We start from the raw sequence: 20,266 nt of genomic DNA on the forward strand, positions 1-20,266 counted from the left end.
CTTTCCTGGCGGGAGGGAGTACCGTATGCCAAGCATCTTCCTCATTTCTTGCAGATGGCCACATGCAAGCCAGCATTGAAACATGACAAAAGGCACCCATCTCCATTTCCTTCGTTCCTTGCAACTGCAGCTGCAGCTGGGAGAAACGCCAGGAGGACGGACACCTGCAGCAGGCGTATGATTGTGCTTCTGAAAGCAGCAACATGCACTCACCACCGGCACCGCGCCGCCCGCAACAAACACAACAAAACTGGTCAAACCGGCGTGCGCGAGCGGGTCGCTGCTACGGTAGCGGTGCGGCCAACGGCCATGCGCCCATGCCATGCAGGGGTGTCTTTTCAACGTACCGCACGGCGCGGGGAGGACGACACGACAGGCGTGGCCGCGTGGGAATTATGGCCGTAATAACTCGGCACCTACGCGGAGCCCGGAGGCCGGAGGCAAGGCAACCACCGCGCTGCTCTCTCCTCTCCCTCCCTGTCCCTGTGCATGCACAGTGCTCTACCCAGTACCCCCGGCGGCCGCCGTACAGTTACAGGGAGACTAGTGTGGTGAGGATCACGTGGAGCGGGCAGGACGACGACGGGGCGGAGACCCGGTTTGACGCGGCGCGGCCGCGGCCCCCGGGCAACTCTGCTCGGCCGTGGGAATATTTTACTGCTCGGCCGCGGAGGAGGAGCCGTTGCCGTTGCCGTTGGATGTGCGTGGCAGTGGCAGCCGCGGCGTGCGTGTCACCGCGGGGTCATCAGTGCCCTGCCGTTCGTTGGTGCGCTGCCTCGTGCCCCTCCCCACCCACGAGCCACAACGCAGGCCGCACCGCACCACCACGGCTGCTTCAAATCGCGCGTCGCCACGAGGGCGCTCCCGGCAGCTCGCACTCCTTCACACTCGCTCCTCTGCGGCTCAGTGCCCGGCTCCCCGCTAGCTCCCTCCCGTCCGCGTCCCACGAAAAGCGGAGAGAGGCAGAGAGGAGGGAGAAGAAGCAACAAGAACAGCAAACAAACGTACACCGTCCCCTCCTGAGATGGCGGCGCCGGCGCCGGCGCCGAAGCAGGAGGAGCTGCAGCCGCACGCCGTCAGGGACCAGCTGCCCTCCGTCTCCTACTGCCTCACAAGCCCGCCCCCATGGCGTACGCCCTTCCTTCCACTCCCTCCTTCCTTCCCCCCGTTACCTCCCATCTCCTCCTCCGCCCCGTCTGTCCTCGCCGCCGCCGCCTGCGCGCGTTGCTTCCTGGATCTCTCTCGAGGGCTCACGACTGACGCCGTCTCCCTTGTTTGCAATGCAGCGGAGGCCGTCCTCCTCGGCTTCCAGCACTACCTCGTCATGCTCGGCACCACCGTCATCATCCCCACCGCGCTCGTCCCCCAGATGGGCGGCGGCAATGTACGTCCACGAGACCCCGACTCTCTCCTCTCTCCTCTCTTCTCTCTTCTCTCTTCTATGTATGTGTGTCCGCCGCCGCCCGCCGGAGCCTGACACGAAAACTCGTCGCTTTCTATCTTTTTCTCGCGCAGGAGGAGAAGGCGCGGGTGGTGCAGACGCTGCTGTTCGTCGCCGGGATCAACACGCTGATCCAGAGCTTCCTCGGCACGCGCCTCCCCGCCGTCATGGGGGCATCCTACACCTTCGTCGCGCCCACCATCTCCATCATCCTTGCCGGCCGCTACAGCGGCATTGCCGATCCCCACGAGGTGCGCCTCCTCGCCTTCCTGTCCTGCCCGGTTCCAAGTCCAACGGAGGCTGGCTGGCTTACCGATAGCACCGATTAATCTCTTTGCTGCAGAAATTCGTGCGCATCATGCGGGGCACGCAAGGCGCGCTCATTGTGGCCTCCACCCTCCAAATCATCATGGGCTTCAGTGGCCTTTGGCGCATTGTCGTCAGGTTCGTCTCCTGCTCTCGCCCCCTTCGTGTGTTCAGGTCCCAGTGTACCTCCTCTGATCCCATTTGTCTGTGCTAACTCCTGTTGCAGGATGCTGAGCCCGCTGTCTGCTGCTCCCTTGGTCGCCCTCGTCGGATTCGGGCTCTATGAACTGGGGTTTCCAAGTGTATGTCTTTCCACATTTAGTACTACATTTCCCTATATTATACCTGCATGATGTATTTAGCAACAGTGAGGTAGTAACATGAATTTATTTTACCCTGCAGGTTGCCAAATGTGTAGAGATTGGTCTTCCGCAGATTTTACTGCTGGTGGCACTTTCTCAGGTAGGATGCAACAGGAATTCAGGACTGCTGCTGTGTGGTTTCAATTGTAACGGTTGCTGGATCCTTGAGAACCATGTGTAATTTCTGTTTCTCTTTTGCAGTACATACCACATCTGGTCCCCTTGCTGAGTACTGCCTTTGAGAGGTTTGCTGTCATAATGTCCATTGCCCTCATCTGGCTTTACGCCTTCTTCCTGACGGTTGGCGGTGCCTATAAGAATGCTGCTCCAAAAACCCAATTCCACTGCCGCACTGATCGAACTGGGCTTGTTGGGGGTGCTCCATGGTAATATAATGCATCCTCTTGCATGTTCTTCCTTCCCTACCTAAGAGCTTTGTATGTTTTGCATACTTATTCAGAATGTAACATCCTGCAAAGAGCCTACTTGGCTACTAGATTGATAGATTATTGATCTACAATTTGCAGGATAAGTGTACCTTATCCATTTCAGTGGGGAGCACCAACCTTTGATGCTGGTGAAGCTTTTGCTATGATGGCAGCTTCTTTTGTTGCTCTTGTGGAGGTATGTTATTTGGATAAACCCATGATATGTTTGCAGCTTTGTTATCCTAGATGGGACTGCATATCATCTTCAAGCTAATACTCCTTGCTGCATGATGCAGTCCACTGGTGCATTTATTGCCGTTTCACGGTATGCCAGTGCAACACCATGCCCTCCTTCCGTCATGAGTCGTGGCATTGGGTGGCAGGTACCGTCCAAATTCCTTTGTTTGCAGTTAGTTTATCCGAAAACTTTGAATGACATCTGAGCATCTAACTGCCATATCCAACTAATTTGTCTATGTGCCATTCCAGGGAGTTGGCATTTTGCTGAGTGGCTTATTTGGAACAGCTAATGGAACCTCTGTATCTGTGTAAGTAGATACTAGACGACTGCTGCAAGTATTTTTTATAGTGTGATCATGTGATCTGAATACTATTCAACATTTGTCTGATTTTGAATATTGTTATGGAACAGCGAAAATGCTGGGCTGCTTGGTTTGACACGCGTTGGTAGTAGACGTGTTGTACAGATTTCTGCTGGATTTATGATATTCTTCTCGATCCTTGGTAAGGCTCATGCTTTTACGTGACCATGTATTCAACAACTTTTGGCTGTAATACTTTGTGTTAAGTAGTTGAGGTTAACTTTAAGGCTGGATTGTTTAGGCTTGTTATCTGGACACAATTGAACAATTCATACTATGCTCCTGCACTTCTAATGATAATCAACTGTCTATAATGGTAATGTTTTTTGTGATGCCGTTATAGGGAAATTTGGAGCTGTTTTTGCATCAATTCCTGGCCCCATTATCGCAGCTATATATTGTCTTCTCTTCGCATATGTTGGTATGTAGCACGAAGCAAATTTTAAACTTTGCATCTTTATTTTTTATATAGAATCGTTGAATTATGAAAACGCTATGTGTTCTCCTGTACAAACAGGTATGGCAGGTGTTGGGTTCCTACAGTTCTGCAACCTGAATAGCTTCCGAACAAAATTCATTCTAGGATTCTCTTTGTTCATGGGTTTGTCGGTGCCACAGTATTTCAATGAATACACTTCCGTCGCTGGCTTTGGCCCAGTACACACGCATGCAAGATGGGTAAGATCCAGTTTAAAACACATTTCTGTCTTTATTATACGACAAAAGCAACATGCTGACACAGATAATTCCATGCTTCTGGTTATGCCAAATGTGCATTTGATATTATCGCATCATGGTTTACAATTTATAGACATCATGGTTCTGTGACATTGTTTTCTGATGTTATGTGCTTCTGAAATCACCTTCTAGTTAGTTTTACTGCTCATTTGGCGTGCTGAAGAGCTACAAACTAAGAGATGTTTTTCCTTGTGCTTATGTCCAGTTCAATGATATGATCAACGTGGTATTCTCCTCAAAGGCGTTTGTCGGTGGGGCGGTGGCTTATTTTCTGGACAACACCTTGCACAGGCGAGACGGCACTGTGAGGAAGGACCGGGGGCACCATTTCTGGGACAGGTTCAGGTCCTTCAAGACTGACCCGCGCAGCGAGGAGTTCTACTCCCTCCCATTCAACCTCAACAAGTTCTTCCCGTCCTTCTGATCCTGCTGCTGGTAACTGATAACGGAAAATGTTGTTAGGTGGTTGTGATTTTGGCAATGCCACGCCCAAGCGTCTGTTTCTCTACTTCTGTTGTACCCCTTGAGTTCTGAATCTTGTAGAGCTCAACGTAAACTATTCGGAAGGAGTGGAGAAATTGCCTGGTATTTTTGGAAATTGGGTTGGGTTCTCGGATAGATCGATAAAATGAAAAGAGAACTGCTCCAATACTCCTTTCTGTAGATTAAACTCTATGTTCGATTTCAGAGTAAACTAATGCTAGTCCATGTGCAATCGTTGCAGATTTGCAGTGAGATACTGATACTGAGGATTTGCTATTAATTTCCAGAATCAGAAGAGATCGAGTGTGTCTGGTAAAGGACGATGGACTGGCTCACAGTTCTTTAGGCCGGCTCTGTCACATCATCCTACGGGTTAGCAGTCGCAAATTGCACATCTTATTGTATCAATTTGTACTAGGCATGTACAAATTGATTTTGCACCTCCATTCAAAATGATGTAGGTAAAAAAAAAAAAATACTGTGTGCGTAGTACAAAATTTAACTCAAAAGTTACCTCGACGACTACTGGATCCAACTTCTGTTATGATATTTTCTACATGCGGCTGACTTGCAACAAATCTATTAAACACATAATAGCTATCCATGCAACAAATCTAGTGGTGGTGAAGGGATGGGCATAAATCTATTAAACAAAAATCAAAAAAATTATAAATTTTTCGGCACATACATTAAACATCATTGCAAATCTTTCATAACATAATTTACACAATGGATTTTACGGCTGATGGATAACACTCTTCTTCACTTTTAATTCTACTGTCAATGGATTAGTGTAATTCCACTTCCGGTTCCTACAACCTCTGTAGTATCAACACTTGTCTTCGTGAATGGAAGTGGTTCTTCAATATTAGGATGACGATGAATAGCAATAAGCAGCATTGTGCAAGTCAAGTGACATCAATGATCAAACAGGCCACAGCTGAACGGCAAAAGGAGAGTGGTCTCCACCAAGCAGGCCGATAGCCCTCTGTCTCGGCCTTCTTGGCCCATCTGATAATCGCTTTCAAGGTCCACAAGTTGGTGGACCTTGGAGTCACCGGCCCAACCCTCTAAGTCTCAAGATGGCACGCCCCCGGCAGTCCTCGCCTAGGTTTAGGCTTCCGGCCGCCGCACCGCCTTCTTCACGCCACGAGCGAAAGGAGATCACCGGAAGAGGGGCGCGGAGATGAGCGGGAGCGCGTTCAATGCGTTCAAGTCGCGTGTGCCGGTGGCGTGGAGTCCCAGGCTGTACATCACGCTGGTACGGGGCCTCCCGGGGACGCGGCGCCTCCACCGCCGCACGCTCGAGGCCATGCGCCTCCGCCGCTGCCACCGCACCGTCGAGCACCGCACCACGCCGTCGCTCCTCGGGATGCTCACCCAGGTGAAGCGCCTCGTCGCCGTCGAGACCGAGGAGATGTACAACGTGCGGAAGCAGGCCGAGGCGGAGAGGCGCGCGCTCAGACCCCCGTTCGTCGTCTCCCACCGCCCGCCGCCGCCGACTCCGAAGCCGGCAGCAGCAGCCGCGGAGGATGCCGCTGCCAATGCGCAGTAGCCTCTGGTAAGCTCCTCGAGTCCCGATCGTCCTGGTGTGGTCTGGTTTTCCATTTTGCCTGTTTGCCCTTCAAGCGTTTGATGCAATGCCTCAATTCAGTGCGCCCTGAGGGGCTGTCAATATAAAATTCAGATGCTTATTTCTGATCCAACATTCTTACACAATGAAATGGCTTAGTTTTGCTTATAATGAAGAAGCGAGTGAAGAGTTTGCGGTTATTGCATTTCTGTGTTGAGTGCTTTATACCAGACATAGGTCCAATGTTTTCTGCTACTTCTTTACCTGGTAGATCATTATAACTCGTTACTTAGTTCTCCATGTAACAAAATGGAGGGCGCAGCTCTAACCACATTACGGTGGATAGCTCTTAAAAGTGTTTGAAAATCAGAGTATTCAGTTAGTTTACTAGTTTAAACAGAAGTAAAAGTGGGATTAAATGAGCAGTGCAAACCTATCTCGTTATTAACGGTTAATAACACTGATTATGTTTTTATTTTTCACGTGCCTGAACCTTGATTGCTTCTGCTGGGTTTCAACTCTAGCCTACCCCAACTTGTTTGGAACTTAAAGGCTTTGTTGTTGTTGTTGTTGTATGTTTTTATTTTTCACTTAGCAGGAACAATTAAAAATGACCAAGATCTTTCTAGGTGTTTGTGGTTAACACTGACAAAATAGCATCTAGAGGAAAGGGCGTCATTGTGATTAAAATTAAGTTAAAAAACTATACAATTAGCCTGACCTATCAATTCTTGTTAACCCTGAACAGCTAACTGGCTGTTTCGACTACCACATAAATACAAATTGATGTCAAGTTCTTAGCTGAAGAAATAAGATAACAGTACAAAACACATTAATCATTAGTGACAAGCATGGTTATGAAGGCATAAGGCAAGGTGGGGTGACCCGCCCCCTTCCAGACACCTAGGCCTGCGGTGACGCAACACCACACATGCATTCCAACCTACAGTGGAGCAGCAATGCAGCATAAACATACCTTGTTGCTGTAGCTGACACAGAGACATATATCACAATCTGTAAACTCTAATCAATGCAAAGATGAATAAACTAACTAAAGGCAGTAAAGCACAGCCACACATTTGCACATAGCAGTGAAACACTATGGATCTATGGATATACAGCAGCAGACTTGCAGAGCACAAAACACAAGTGCTGGACACCTAGCACTAGTAGTCTAGTACAAGCAGGCAGAGCAGTTCACAACTTCGCATCCAGGCACAAGCAGGTGCATCACAGCAGAGCAGGCACAAGCTGGAGGAGCAACGCACGTCCAAGCAACAACCATAAGAGGAGGGAGGCGGGTGGGAGAGAGAGAGAGATACCTGTGTGCCATGGCCCGTGAGCTTGTGACAACAGGCTGATAGGGATGGGAATTGGCAGAGCAGAGGAAGGATGCGTGAATCTGAGGTGCAAACTGGTCGAGAAGAGAAACGAGGCATGAACCGAAGGTGTCAGTTGGTGAAGAGGATGCCAGGATGGAGGCACGAATTAAAGGCACAAATCGGTAGAGAAGAGGGAGGAATGAGTCAAAGGAGGGCCAAGGGTGGCATGAATTGATGGACCAAAAGGAGCCGTAGCAGCTGGATTCCGGCTAGGTGTGCTCCCTTCCCCCTGCTATGTCTATTGGCATGCAGGACATAGGGGAGAAGGACTACGGGGGTTGCAGTCGTGCGATTTCCCGCCAGCGCAACTCCAGTTGATCTCCCCAGCGCGCGAAACTCCCATGCCCCACTGCATCGTTCCCTTTCAATTCATGTGTGGTGTCCGCCTCAGGTTGCTGGGTGCAAAAAGCCAAAAGTGTCGCCACATTGTGCCTAGGCGAGGACTTTTGCTGTAAGACAGAATGACAGATGCCATATGATGAGTGGTTGTGGTGAGGCCGACGCCCAGACTGAAATCATGACTGAACGCCTAGGCGCCGACTTAAAATCCATGGTGATAGGTTGCATTGTGGGTTGAACTGGCCCTTCTGAAGCAGGAACAGTGCATGGAAACAAACATAAAGTATTTATATCCTATTTTGCTTCAAAAGTTCTTTGTTGGATGAGCTATGCTGCACATGGTCACATATCACGCTGGGTTTCTTATGGTAGAAAATGGATGAGGGTGATCAACCTTGATGCTATGCCATATGACCTTAATGTACCCAGGGTAGACCAATTAATCTAGTCCTGAAATTCTCTTGGTTGTGCGTGTGATTTGCTATATCCAAGAAGCAGATATTCTATTCAGATAAAAAAATATATAATGTAGATGTATCAATTATTATTTCTAATTGTTTCTATACTAGCCAAAACTTGGCACCCTGCATTGGGAGTACTCAATCCAGCCCCAGGTCCTCAGATTTGAATGCCTAAGAGCGCTGCCTGACCTCAACTATTTCCCAGGTCCTCGGATTTGAATCATGCTTTGAACTTTTAATCGATATGAGGAAAATTCCTACAGTGTTTTAACATGTTCCATTAACACAGACATAGAATAATTTACCATTTCTATGCCATTGCCCATTGCTTTTCAAAATTGAACACCTGAACTGAACGCCATCACTGTCAGCTTAGGTGTCAAGTAAAGTGACACATGAAAAGACAACAGTTTTTTCGCGTGATGGTAAAATGATGGGGATTGCATAGAGGGCATCATTCTTGTAACTAATTATGTATAGGGTAGCATGAGTTATTTTGTGATCTGGTTATGTTATTCGGCACCTAATATTTGAGGGGATCAGTTTGACTGATGGTATAATGGGAACCCTGAGTTATTGTTACTCAGTCCCTAATATTTTTCTCGTGGTTGTCTTGTAGGGCATCAGAAGCCTTTCATCAGAGTTCAGCAGCATAATAATTAACTTGCCTGTGTTTGGGTCTGCTGGCCTCCTGACGAACGCATTGGATCTTCTTGCTCAACAAGATCTAGCAACCGATATGATCTCAAGATCATTGTATGCTCTGACTTGCATTGGTCCTGTATTTTATATTGTTATATGGACTGAGGGAATGGTTTTCTAATGCTTTTGTCAAAAATCAAGTTCAGTGATTTGGTTTCATTACTAATAAATTTTCAGAAAATGTTCTTTAAGATGTGCAGGCTTCTTGTGTAATTGAACCAGAGGGTGCTAGCGTCTAAATTTGCTCAGTTATGATTGTTGGCCAATGGCCATTAGCAAAAGGTTTTATAACATTGCTTGGGTTCTTGGAGTGAAAACATATTGATTGTAGTCTTGACGGAGTCGGTGCCCTGATCTGCGCCCACGGAACAAAGGAAATCAGGATCTCGGAAATAATTAAGAAAAAAATTATTTGGTTGGGCTGCTTCAAGAATCAAGATCCATGCAATATTTAGAAAGAGGAACAAATCAAAGATCCATGCAATATTTAGGGCCCCTTTGGAACGCAGGAATTCTATAGGAATTTCATAGGATTCAGTTCATTTTTTGCAGGAAAAACGTAGGAACGGGAAAAAAATTCCTTGTTTCAAAGGGGGCCTTAGGAAGAGGAATGAATCAAGATCCATGCGATATTTAGAAAGAGGAATGTTGGAGCACTTCTCATCTTTCTGATAGATTATGAACCTCCTGCATAGGCAAATTTATCTTTCTTCAGTGGACTCGGCTAGTTTACATTCTGAATATACGAGGATGGTATGAACTCTTTATGCTGAATGTATTGCAGGCTATGGAGGCGCTGCCAATGCAGAGATACAATTTGCAGTTTTTAAGATGATTTCTCAAGGTTATTCATGTCGGGCTTCAGGGCAATCTCCAAAAATAGTGCAATTTTAGAACAGAAACATGTTAATATGTTAAGTTTGACTAAATTTATATAAAAATTACTAATATTATTGTACTACAGAAGCACAATTAGATTTACCATGAATCATATTATATTTATTTGATGTTTTCAATATAATATTTTATTTTTTATATTTAGCCAAACTTTAGAGTCTTTAACATCTAGAATTATTTTTTTCTATACGAAGATAGTAGGTACAACTTCCAGCACAGATTGTACGTTGGTGCGTCTAGAAGAGGCACAAGAAGGGGCGCGGTCAGATCCTCAAACAACGGCTCAAATCTATCCCAAACTGTTGAAGAGGTAGTTCAACTAGAAAGCTGGACCATTTCAGAGTTCAAAGTACTTATTTTCAAAGGATTGTGACTGGCACATGATTTTGAGTCGCATGCATGACCTCGTCAACTACCATTCTACCAACCACTAACATAAAAAAAACAAGTACAGGTACAATGGTACAAACCGCTCGTAACATGCAAACATGTGAGAATTCATTTATTTATTTGTCTATCATTTTCTCTTTTTACAGATTGCGAAACCATTCTCAGCCGACATAAAACGTGTCGGAGACCAATACTAGGGTACTCGAAAATGAGAAGCTAATGACCATCAACATTGATTCGTCCGCGCAGTCAAGAGCGCGACTACGCCTCGCGCCGGACTCCGCCTCGTCCGACCACCGATGCCATAGGCTCTGCCTCGTCTGACCCCCGAGGGTCGGCTCCGCCTCGGCGGGCGCTGCGACCGCGGGCTCCGCCTTGCCCGACCCTCGAGGGTTGGCTCTGCCTCGGCTGACTCCCGAGGGCTAGCTTCGTCTCGCCTGACGTCTGAGGGCTGGCTCCTCCTCGCCCGACGTCTAAGGGCTGGTTCCGCCTCACCTGATCCCTCGAGCATGGATCCTTACGGAAGCTCACAACAACCGCTACGGTTCAGAAGGTGTGACCCAAGGTCAAACTTCTAGAATCGTGCAGGGAGCGATCACATCTCAGCACAACCTGTCCCCGTGACATGTCATTCCAGGGAACTCACATCGCCCATAGTGACGGACGCGTGGACACTGTGTTACCTACTCCCTGTGTGGCCGCTGATCAGCATGCTGGTTCACCGCGCCGACCGTCGGGGGTGGAGTGGGATGTGACGGCCCGCTGACAACGCCAGGGCATGGCATTGTCAGCGGACAGGAGCCCGGCGTGGCCTTGTCATGGTCAGCGGACAGGCGCCCGGCGTGGGGCTGTCTCTGTCACCACCTGCCATGTCAGCGGGGCCCGCACGGAGGAAAGGAAGACCCGACGACTCTAAAGGACTTCCCTTACCTCTCATGTCCCTCGCTCTCCCACCTGTAACCCGTGCTCTCTCTTGGCCTATAAAAGGAAAAGCAGGGCACCCCACTAAGGGGCATCAGTTCACCACATCGCACATCACACTTCATCACAGCAGAACCACTAGCATCAAACCTCGAACACGTAGCTGAGCAGCGACCGAGCTCTCTGTGCCCATTCGATCTTTCCATCAGAGACTTGAGACCTGTCACTCTCTCGTCCATTTGTAACCCCTATTACAGTAGTCACGAACTGGACGTAGGGACATTCTGCCGAACCAGTATAAACCTTGTGTCTTTTTAGCACACCATTCAAACCAAACGCGTAGTAATAAAATTTACTAATTGATGTTTACTCGAAACACCGACAAAACGTGACAATGTTTTACGCGTGAACATCTTTCCTAATCATTTTATTTTACTTCACTGGACGCGTCAAAGACACTAAACCCGAGAGATTCGATACACTCAAAACTCCAAATTAAACTGAAATCAAAATCCTCTTATCGTTTATTCCTCTCTCGGTCCTAAAAAGATGCAACTTTTGCTTGAAAGAAGTCAAGTAATTTTAAATTTATATAAAAATAAATAAATTTAACTAAATCTATATAAAAATAAATAAATTCATGATATTATATAAGTACTATTTAATTAATTATGAAATATAATATTTTAATAGTAAATCTAAGGTATTGTATCCCTCGAGCTAATAGTTAGCTTCTTCAATAAAAACAGATCCAGCTAATAGTCTAATTAATTGTTAGTTAAATACCTACCTAACAACTATCTCATTATATCAGTTGGGCCAAACCAGCTAACATCTAGTAATTAGTTAGTATTAGCTAGCTACTCTGTACGTATTAGCTAGCTAACCCAATAGATCCAAACAAGATTTTAATGAAGACATAAATATTGTTATTTTTTAATTAGATTTAATCAAATTTTAAAAAAAGTTTGATCAGTCTCACACCGAGAATTGATTTTTTTATCGGGTACAACTTAGACGCACACAACCCACACACTCCACCCTTACACCACCCCACACGCACACGCACGCGTGCGGGTCCGTACACACGTAAAGAAGAGATTGGGAGACACGTCGCCTCCAGTGCGCGAGAGAGATCAGGAGGCACGTCGCCTCCATTGCGTGAGAAATGCGCAGTACCACCGAACGTGAACGCATGCATGTACCCTAAAATTTCTAGAAAAAATTCAAAAAAAAAGATGCGATCATCAGAGTTTGAATCCTGATGATAGCGTTCCAGTAGACAGCCCTACCATCGAGTGACGAAGTGTTTGAACTCTTTTTTGTCGGATGACAAAAAAAAAAAAAACTGCCCTTAATTATTTTTACTTTTAGCCCCCCAATGATTGAGAAATTATGAATTAACTATTCCCTTCCACTTGCCCACCCGGCCACCCCCTGCCGCGTTGTTTACGCCCACGTCTGACGCCTCCGCCCGTTTCCATTCCATTCTCTCCCATCGCATCCTCCTCTCTCTGTCTCTCGTCATCGTCGCCACCTCCACCTCCATCGGCCTCCGATCCCGCCACGAGCCTCCGATCTAATACGAGGTACGCAACGCGCGATTCGCCGCGGTTCTCCTCCCCCATTCCGCGACCCGATCGATCCGCGCGGCGGCGCGTCGTCGCCACGGATTCTTATTGTGTGGATCTCGGTGGCGTGTGTGCTGCAGGATCCGCGGCGGCGGGCAGTGGTCGGCCGGCGATGGCGCACCGGGTGGACAACGAGTACGACTACCTCTTCAAGATCGTGCTCATCGGCGACTCCGGCGTCGGCAAGTCCAACATCCTCTCCCGATTCACCCGCAACGAGTTCTGCCTCGAGTCCAAGTCCACCATCGGCGTCGAGTTCGCCACCCGCACCCTCCAGGTAAACCCACTCCCTCTCCCTTCCCTCGAATCTCTCTCTAGATGCGGGAGTCGAGAGATTTATTGCATTTGGTGGGTTCCTGCTACTTCCGGAAGCGTATTGATCAGGGGCGATTGTTTGTTTCGGCATGGACCCATGGGCAAAAATTCGGGATAGCTAAATCATTGTGCTTTGGTGGGTCTGCTGGAATGATCTGACGGACGTTGTCTGCTCTGCACAGCATCAGCATATATAGATCTGTGGATGTTCCTTTGTTGCTACGAGTGATTTTTGTTGATAGGTGGAAATTGAAATTGGTATGGAACTATGGATCATATATTTATATTTATACATGCAGAGAAGAAAACACGAATTATTGTTGGTGGTACAGATTTTTGCGTCCTCGGCTAGTAAACTAGTACAACAACACTTTAGTCAATATAGTGTTAATCAATGATTGCGAGTTAACAGTGCAACAGTACCATTAACAAACACCAAAAAGAACAAAAAACAGTCAGATGGTTATATTGAGTTGCATGCATGTTGCTGATATGTATCCTTCAGTTTGGAGGTTTCTCAGCTTGTCGGTTTAAACTCCATCTGTTGGCGCATACTTTGCTGCTGGGCATGTCTGTTTTGTCTGTCACTTAAATATATGTACTTAATTGGTTGTTTTGTCTCATTATTATCCAATAACAAGCTCGAGCATACACTTGTGCTGATTGTCTTCTACTGTTTTAAGTTATAATAACGCTACAAAATTGGTTTAAATTCCTGTATTCAACTTTACCAACATGGTTTTAATCCTAATTGTAAAAAATGTTTTTATACTGCTGTTTTAGTTGTAGTTCTGCCATATATTGTTTTCGAGTTCACTGATACATTGTCTGGTGTATTTACAAAGCATACACAAGCATTGTGTTTGTCATCTGTGATTACAAATCAAACATGAAAGATAAAACTATCACCTTTACCAGGGGTCACAAATGGTTTGTTCAACCTGGTACGAAATGAGCAACTTGCTGAGAGCATGTAAGTGTGTGGATCTAGGCCAGGAATATTTCAATTTTCAGAGCTAGGAATTGTGTGGCATAATGGATGTCATGAGTTCATGATTGTGTTGTTACCATTAGCATAATTGTCCTGTTACTTTAAAAAACAGGCCATGGCCTGTTTTCTGAAGACATGTCCTTTCATTAATTAAATACATATATGAAAGTTTGAGAGTTGTTTGAAGGGCAGGCCTGGTGCAGTGGTGAGAGCTGTCTCACTGAGTCACCGGGTCACGGGTTCGAAGCAGCGTCTCCGTAGATTTTGCGGGGGGAAGGCTTGCCTCGGTTTTTCCCTTCCCCAGACCCCACTCATGTGGGAGCCTCCGGCATTGGGTCTGCCCCCCCCCCCCCCCCCCCCCCCCCACCCACCCAAAGTTTGAGAGTTGTTTGGTTGTATTGTCATATTATTCTTTTTCCCCTTTGTACTGATTTACTGTTATTTTTTATTTTTTCTGTTTCTATATGTATAGGTATTTTCTTTCTGCCGATTTAATTAAGTTGTTTCTGGGATGTTTTCTGATCAAGTTTGGAACTGCATTACAGATTGAAGGGAAAACCATCAAAGCTCAGATATGGGATACTGCTGGGCAGGAGAGGTACCGTGCAATCACAAGTGCTTACTACAGAGGAGCTGTGGGTGCACTGTTAGTCTATGACATCACGAAGAAGCAGACATTTGAAAACATACAGAGGTGGCTACGTGAACTCCGTGACCATGCAGACTCCAACATTGTGATTATGATGGTTGGTAACAAGTCTGACCTTAACCACCTGAGGTCGGTTGCAGAGGAAGATGGCCAGGCATTAGCAGAGAAGGAAGGCCTATCCTTCCTCGAGACATCTGCGCTTGAAGCTCTTAATGTTGAGAAGGCGTTTCAGACCGTACTCTCTGATATTCATCAAATCATAAGCAAGAAGGCACTTGCAGCCCAAGAGGCAGCAAGCAGCGGGCCTCCAAGTCAAGGAACCACCATCAACATTGCAGATTCATCTGCCAACACGAAGAGAGGGTGCTGCTCTTCCTAGGTGCAAACAAAGACATGCTGCTGCTGCTGCAAAAAGGAAAATCTCATGGATCGTACAACACTTTAGGTGTTATGTAGGTGACTCCTTTTGGCCTGTAACTCTGGTGGGTTGTAATCACAATTCATACTTCTGCAAAGAAATTCACCTCAGGTAGATATGATGTGTAGTTTCGAAATTTTGGTAGAGACCAATGTTTGGCAGACTTGCGTGGAGTCCAGCTTCGTGTTTTGTTTCAATGTTCTATCATAATAGTCTTCTGCTGAAAAACCAAAATCAGATGTTTCTTGTATTTCTACTTGAGTTCGTTGTACTATCAGATATACTTTGATTTCTGTGCTAGAACATCCATCCGTACTTGCCATTCCGTTCTTACGAACTGATATGTTGTCCTTCATGGTTTTGGCCCTTGTGATGGTTCATCTTGTTTGCCTCCCTGTTCGGTTGGCCGGAAAAATGGCTAATGCTGATGCTGATTTGTTATGGCTAGCTAGAAAAACGGCTAATGCTGATGCTGATAAGTTCAAGCGAACATGGCTAATTGCAACGTTTGGCCCCCTCTCTTCTCACGTGAACCGTACTCAAGTTTTTTCACATAACGCGTCATGATTGGATGATTTGATTATGTGGTTCCTTGTTGCTCCATTCTGACAGAATCAGTTCTTCGCTATCAGCTTTACTGCTTTAGCCTAATCATCTTTCCAGTTGCACTGCAAAGCTGCGCTGTGAGTAATGAGTGACCATGCATAAAATGTGCTAATTACTTCAACCTCATTTCAAACTGTTGATGTGTTCGTCTCTGGCTTTATATCCTTATGTACCACTCTCATGGTCTAATCTGATCCATTTCGTGACAATTTATGCTTTGCAAGGAGATTTTTTTCTTGAGAACCTTAATAAGCTAAGGCTAGCAATGATCTAGCATTTTTTCGCTTTCTCCAAAGATTGGTAGAGATCCTTATTAAAAAAATATTGGGAGAGATTTCAGATGCCCAGTTTTTCACAAATCAGCTCATCTTACTAGCATTCTCAGAAGAACCATCAAAGAAGATTAGGCTGGACAGGTTTCCACATTATTATTAGAAAACCAAAATTTTATTTGAAGCATATCCATCCATGTTTCCACATTATTGTTCTTCCAGGATGAACAGCTGTTCTCCATGTTTTTTTTTTCCCTCCTGCTGGTCATGTGCTGTACCATGCATAACTCTGCTAGTCCTCATTTTAAACTTTTGATCTACTCAACCTTGGATGTGTATCCTTATATCACTCTGCCAGAATTCATCCTTCCTGGTGACGAGAAGGACAGTCCATGCAGAGTCCCTTGTTTCTGTCTTTGCATCCTTACATCGATCTCAGCCGATCTACTTTGCAGCGTTTTTTGCTTTCTGCAAGATTGGGAGAAATAATTCGGACGCCCAGTCTTTGAGAAGTCAGCTCATTCTCAACCCCCCAAAAAAACAGCTCACCAAACTCAGAAGAACCCTTCTAAGGTTAGGTGGCCGGTGTTAGGTCCATGTGAAGTGTGACTGCATCACCTGTCCCTTTTGGCAAAATTTAGTTAGATCCACCATCGTTTGGTAGGCTCACTACAGTTGCAGAGCTATGTTGTGTTTTCTTTCAGTGTACTTAACCGAACCTGTTCTTTATTATCCAGAAACTAACCTACGAAACTGTTGTGTGCTACTTTTGCATGGCCTTTGTAGATGAGCTTTTTTTATCCTCTACTTATCAATGAAAGCCAGGCGATCCGGATCTTTCGGGGAAAAAATATCCAGAAACTAAAATCACGTCTACATGCATTTCTAATTATCCATCCGTGTTTCCACATTTCTGTTCTTCCAGGCCGAACGGCTCATCTGTTCTCCATGTCTTTTGGCCCTCGTATCATTCTCTGTTCCTTGAACTACACTGCTAATACATTCTGACAGAATTGAGTTCTCTGCTCTGCTCTCAGCTTCAGCATAAACTTCTTTCCAGCTTGCACTTTGGAGCTGCATCTTCTCTGTCAGTGTGACAACCATGCATTACTCGTGTTGGCTACTGCGACGACACTCAGCCTCTTCAGCCTAACGTTTGCTCTCTGCCGAGTCGACGTCTTTTCAGATTGTGCAGATGCCCGGTCCTTCCTGCAGAGATCAACTTGCAAATTTTTGAACCGTCTGGGGAAAAAATACAGAAGAACCTTCCATGATAATAGGCTGGGAGTGCAAAATTCGTTGCTAATTGTTGTGTTGGTTTCGGCCGATATATCACTCTCAGCTGATTCATTTCGCGACAACGCATCCCTTTCTGCAACCACAAGCACTGGTTCAAATTGTTCAGATGCCCAGCAGAGATGAGACTGACGGTATTGCCAAATCTGACGAGCATCATCTGAATGAATCCTGTGAAATGAAACAAGCCATCAGACTCAGATAGCAGATAAGGCATCTTGTGAGCCGTGTGACTGCACTGCTTCCTCTACCATTACCAACTTGCTATCTCCATTTGCAGCTGCTGCTCCCAGGAAGACGAAGAACATGTTCTGTCCACACACACACACACACAAAAAGTCAATCTTTTCAGCCTGAAGCAGATTTCAGGCACAGGACACTAGCGAAGATGCTCGCCGAAGGATGTGATCGTGCGGGCCGCTTGTCAAGTCAACTGCAGAGTCTCCTCCGATGGGATTCCCAGCGACGCAAAACGTTTTTGCGGAATCGTGTTCTGTCCCCTCACCGAGAACGTGCACAGTCATTGACCGGCTTTCTTCATGCTTTTTTTTAGGGGATTTCTTCATTCTTTTTTGCAGGCCAAAGCATGCATTGCAGGCCGTTCGCCCGTTCTAGAAACCTCGGCCGGCCTGGCTCTGGTTCGTAGGATCAAATCCAGTGCATCTCTCTCACTGGTTACAGTGGCAGGCAGCTTTGGCCCTGATCGTGATCTCTCGTGCAGGTGGGGGTGGCTATTAGTCTTGGATGGGTCATTTGGTTTTCTTTAAACACGGTACAGACGCAAACACTCATGGACACGCACATCTTTGAGAGATTCTAAGATTGACTGATAACGTGTGGTAAACTCAAGTCCCATAACGAGTATACTGAAATTCAGGTGAGCGGCCATCTATACTATATACGTGGAACATTTGGAAAGAGCAAAACCGACGCATATTCAAAACAACTTTCAAACAGCCTAGCAAGTCGCTTGGAAGGTGAAAGACGACATTATCAGTGTAACAGAGTTTTTGGATTTGTATCCTAACTAATTTCTAGTCTTCTTGTTTGTGTTGGCCATGGTGTGGTGGTGCCAATAGGTTGTACACGGAGTGCCTTGAGTGTTGGGGCTGTTCTTTTAGGCCGCATCCTATATCATAATGTAAAAAAAATGTCTTAATTGAAAGGCAAAACTAATGCTACTTACGTTTAAAAAAGAAAATCTTGGTGAGCATGTTACACCACCATATGGAACTTAAACAACCAAACTACGCTAAGTTCATTTTTGTTTCTGTTTTGTTAAAGGTGATACTTCCTAGGGTATACCCAGTGCAGAAAGCTCCCGCTCTGTGCGGGGTCTGGGGAAGGGTGTCAGTGGCAAGCCTTACCCTCGCATGTGCAATGCGAGGAGACCATGACTCGAACCCGGGACCTTTCGGTCACAGGTAAAACTCTACCGCTTGCACCAGGCCCGTCCTTCTAAAGCTGATACTTCCTTCCTATTGGTTTACTGAATGAGGGTGGGTAGACCGAAACGCTGAAGTGTTGTTATTTACTTCCTTCGATAACATAGATTGTCCACTCTTATGTCCCGTGCATAAAAATGGCTTGTGCTTTGTTTTGAATAAAAGAATAGAAAAAAAGTAAGATGAAATTTCAATGACCCTGGCTAAAAGGAAGGTGTGTTTGCTTAAGGATGGGGAGCCGGCGAACTACGCAATCTCTACAGCATCGAGGCTGAAGACAGACTCGAGTTACCGAGCGACCTCCACTCTTCGACTCGAGCTTTCGCTTCTGCTTTTCTCTTTTTTTTATTTATTAGCTTTTTAGGGAAAGAAGAGGAAATACAACTATGTCTACGAGTGCCGCGAATGAACCTTCGGTTCTTCCCAAGAACAAGGAGACACGAACTAAATAACTCGTATCAGGCTACGGGAATAGTGAACGGGAAGAAGGAACTAGTGAGGCTTTCGTTGGTCAAACAATATGCCCTCCTCACTTGAGGAGAGTGAAGGTCATGACTTATTGAAGGTTAAGAATATTTCGTCTATTAAGGAGGATTCCCCGAATACCTAAAATAGAGATGATCATAGAAAAAGTGAAATATTTTATAGGATCCGTTTCGGAAACATGGAATGTCAGAGAAATTCAAATTATGTGAGGCTTAGAAAGAAGTCCAGGGATAGAGGAGGAAAGGAACCTACTTATTAGGCCCCAAGTATATGGATTTACCATATTTGGGTTTGTAATATTTGTCATATTCCTCCCCGTCTACTCCCTCTGAAGACTCTCAGCCCCATGTACTCCTTATGGAGATTGTCCTCAGTGCCTTTAGTAGCTTGGAGGAGGAAGCGCGGGTTTCAGTAGTCAAGCCGAAGAAGGACTCGTTACCCAAGAAAGCCTGGGCATCACTCCTATAAAGCAGATCCGAGAAATGTTGCATTTGGAATCGACCAGGGGATCACTCCTTTGACCAGTGTCTTTCTCTAAATAGTAGTCGTCTGCCATCTCTGTTCTAAAAATCAAATAACCCACGTAAGCTGGATTGCCAGACCAACCGCGAAGGATTCCACTTTTTTTTAACCAGGCCCGCCCTTCTAAAGCTGATACTTCCTAGGATTCCACATTTTTTGTGTGTGCTCGAGCAGAGTACATTATTCGTGGCTAGAAAAGATTAAGAAACGAAACTAGCATTCAGTAAATTGGCATTGTATAGAAATACAATTATGCTGATTAACTGAACCCAGATAGAAAATTACCCTTCATGATGGATTGATGTGAAGCGCACTACGGAGAAGGCGGTGCGTGTTGGATGCAAGAGCAACAAGGTATGTCGTTACTGGCTGCCACAAATCCTGATCCTCAAATGTGCTAATGCTCCTGTCATGGATCATTTGTTGCCAAATTGGAACTCCAATGGTTACATTCTCCCATTTTAAAATGGTTATGTTCTGATTCTCTGAATTTATCCTAATAAGTAGGGTTTGTGTAGGCCACCTTGCTTGTTATGGAAAAGAAGGCCATGTTCGCTTTGAACTTATCAGTCGTACCGTTTCAGCAAAATATAGTGTTTTTCTTTCACAA

General features: G+C 45.9%; 3 protein-coding genes across 3 annotated transcripts; all 3 read left to right on the forward strand.

The window, feature by feature from the left end:
- Positions 1–612: 612 nt before the first annotated feature.
- On the forward strand, positions 613–5,237 carry LOC136485397 (nucleobase-ascorbate transporter 6-like). Its single transcript, XM_066482317.1, has 14 exons — positions 613–1,130; positions 1,287–1,384; positions 1,516–1,692; positions 1,785–1,885; positions 1,974–2,049; positions 2,150–2,209; positions 2,311–2,495; positions 2,637–2,733; positions 2,834–2,920; positions 3,027–3,085; positions 3,190–3,281; positions 3,483–3,560; positions 3,657–3,817; positions 4,083–5,237. The coding sequence occupies exons 1-14, from the start codon at positions 1,025–1,027 to the stop codon at positions 4,299–4,301; spliced, it is 1,596 nt and encodes a 531-aa protein (XP_066338414.1). The 5' UTR covers positions 613–1,024; the 3' UTR covers positions 4,302–5,237.
- A 174-nt stretch (positions 5,238–5,411) lies between these two features.
- On the forward strand, positions 5,412–9,008 carry LOC136485505 (uncharacterized). The gene is made up of 2 exons (XM_066482397.1): positions 5,412–5,921; positions 8,735–9,008. The coding sequence occupies exon 1, from the start codon at positions 5,547–5,549 to the stop codon at positions 5,913–5,915; it is 369 nt and encodes a 122-aa protein (XP_066338494.1). The 5' UTR covers positions 5,412–5,546; the 3' UTR covers positions 5,916–5,921; positions 8,735–9,008.
- Positions 9,009–12,479: 3,471 nt separating this feature from the next.
- Positions 12,480–15,382, forward strand: LOC136479433 (ras-related protein Rab2BV). The gene is made up of 3 exons (XM_066477311.1): positions 12,480–12,614; positions 12,737–12,933; positions 14,508–15,382. The coding sequence occupies exons 2-3, from the start codon at positions 12,769–12,771 to the stop codon at positions 14,988–14,990; spliced, it is 648 nt and encodes a 215-aa protein (XP_066333408.1). The 5' UTR covers positions 12,480–12,614; positions 12,737–12,768; the 3' UTR covers positions 14,991–15,382.
- Positions 15,383–20,266: the final 4,884 nt, after the last annotated feature.

The sequence above is a fragment of the Miscanthus floridulus genome, chromosome 1, assembly GCF_019320115.1.
Source record: "Miscanthus floridulus cultivar M001 chromosome 1, ASM1932011v1, whole genome shotgun sequence".
Taxonomy (NCBI): Eukaryota; Viridiplantae; Streptophyta; class Magnoliopsida; order Poales; family Poaceae; genus Miscanthus; species Miscanthus floridulus.

Excerpts from the sequence above, each read along its gene's own strand:
- LOC136485505 (XM_066482397.1), top strand. The coding sequence starts at position 5,547 with ATGAGCGGGAGCGCGTTCAATGCGTTCAAGTCGCGTGTGCCGGTGGCG.
- LOC136485397 (XM_066482317.1), top strand. The coding sequence starts at position 1,025 with ATGGCGGCGCCGGCGCCGGCGCCGAAGCAGGAGGAGCTGCAGCCGCAC. Across the intron at positions 2,921-3,026 it reads GTCGTGGCATTGGGTGGCAG|GGAGTTGGCATTTTGCTGAG; the intron begins GTACCGTCCAAA and ends GTGCCATTCCAG. Across the intron at positions 3,282-3,482 it reads GATATTCTTCTCGATCCTTG|GGAAATTTGGAGCTGTTTTT; the intron begins GTAAGGCTCATG and ends ATGCCGTTATAG.
- LOC136479433 (XM_066477311.1), top strand. The coding sequence starts at position 12,769 with ATGGCGCACCGGGTGGACAACGAGTACGACTACCTCTTCAAGATCGTG. Across the intron at positions 12,934-14,507 it reads TCGCCACCCGCACCCTCCAG|ATTGAAGGGAAAACCATCAA; the intron begins GTAAACCCACTC and ends ACTGCATTACAG.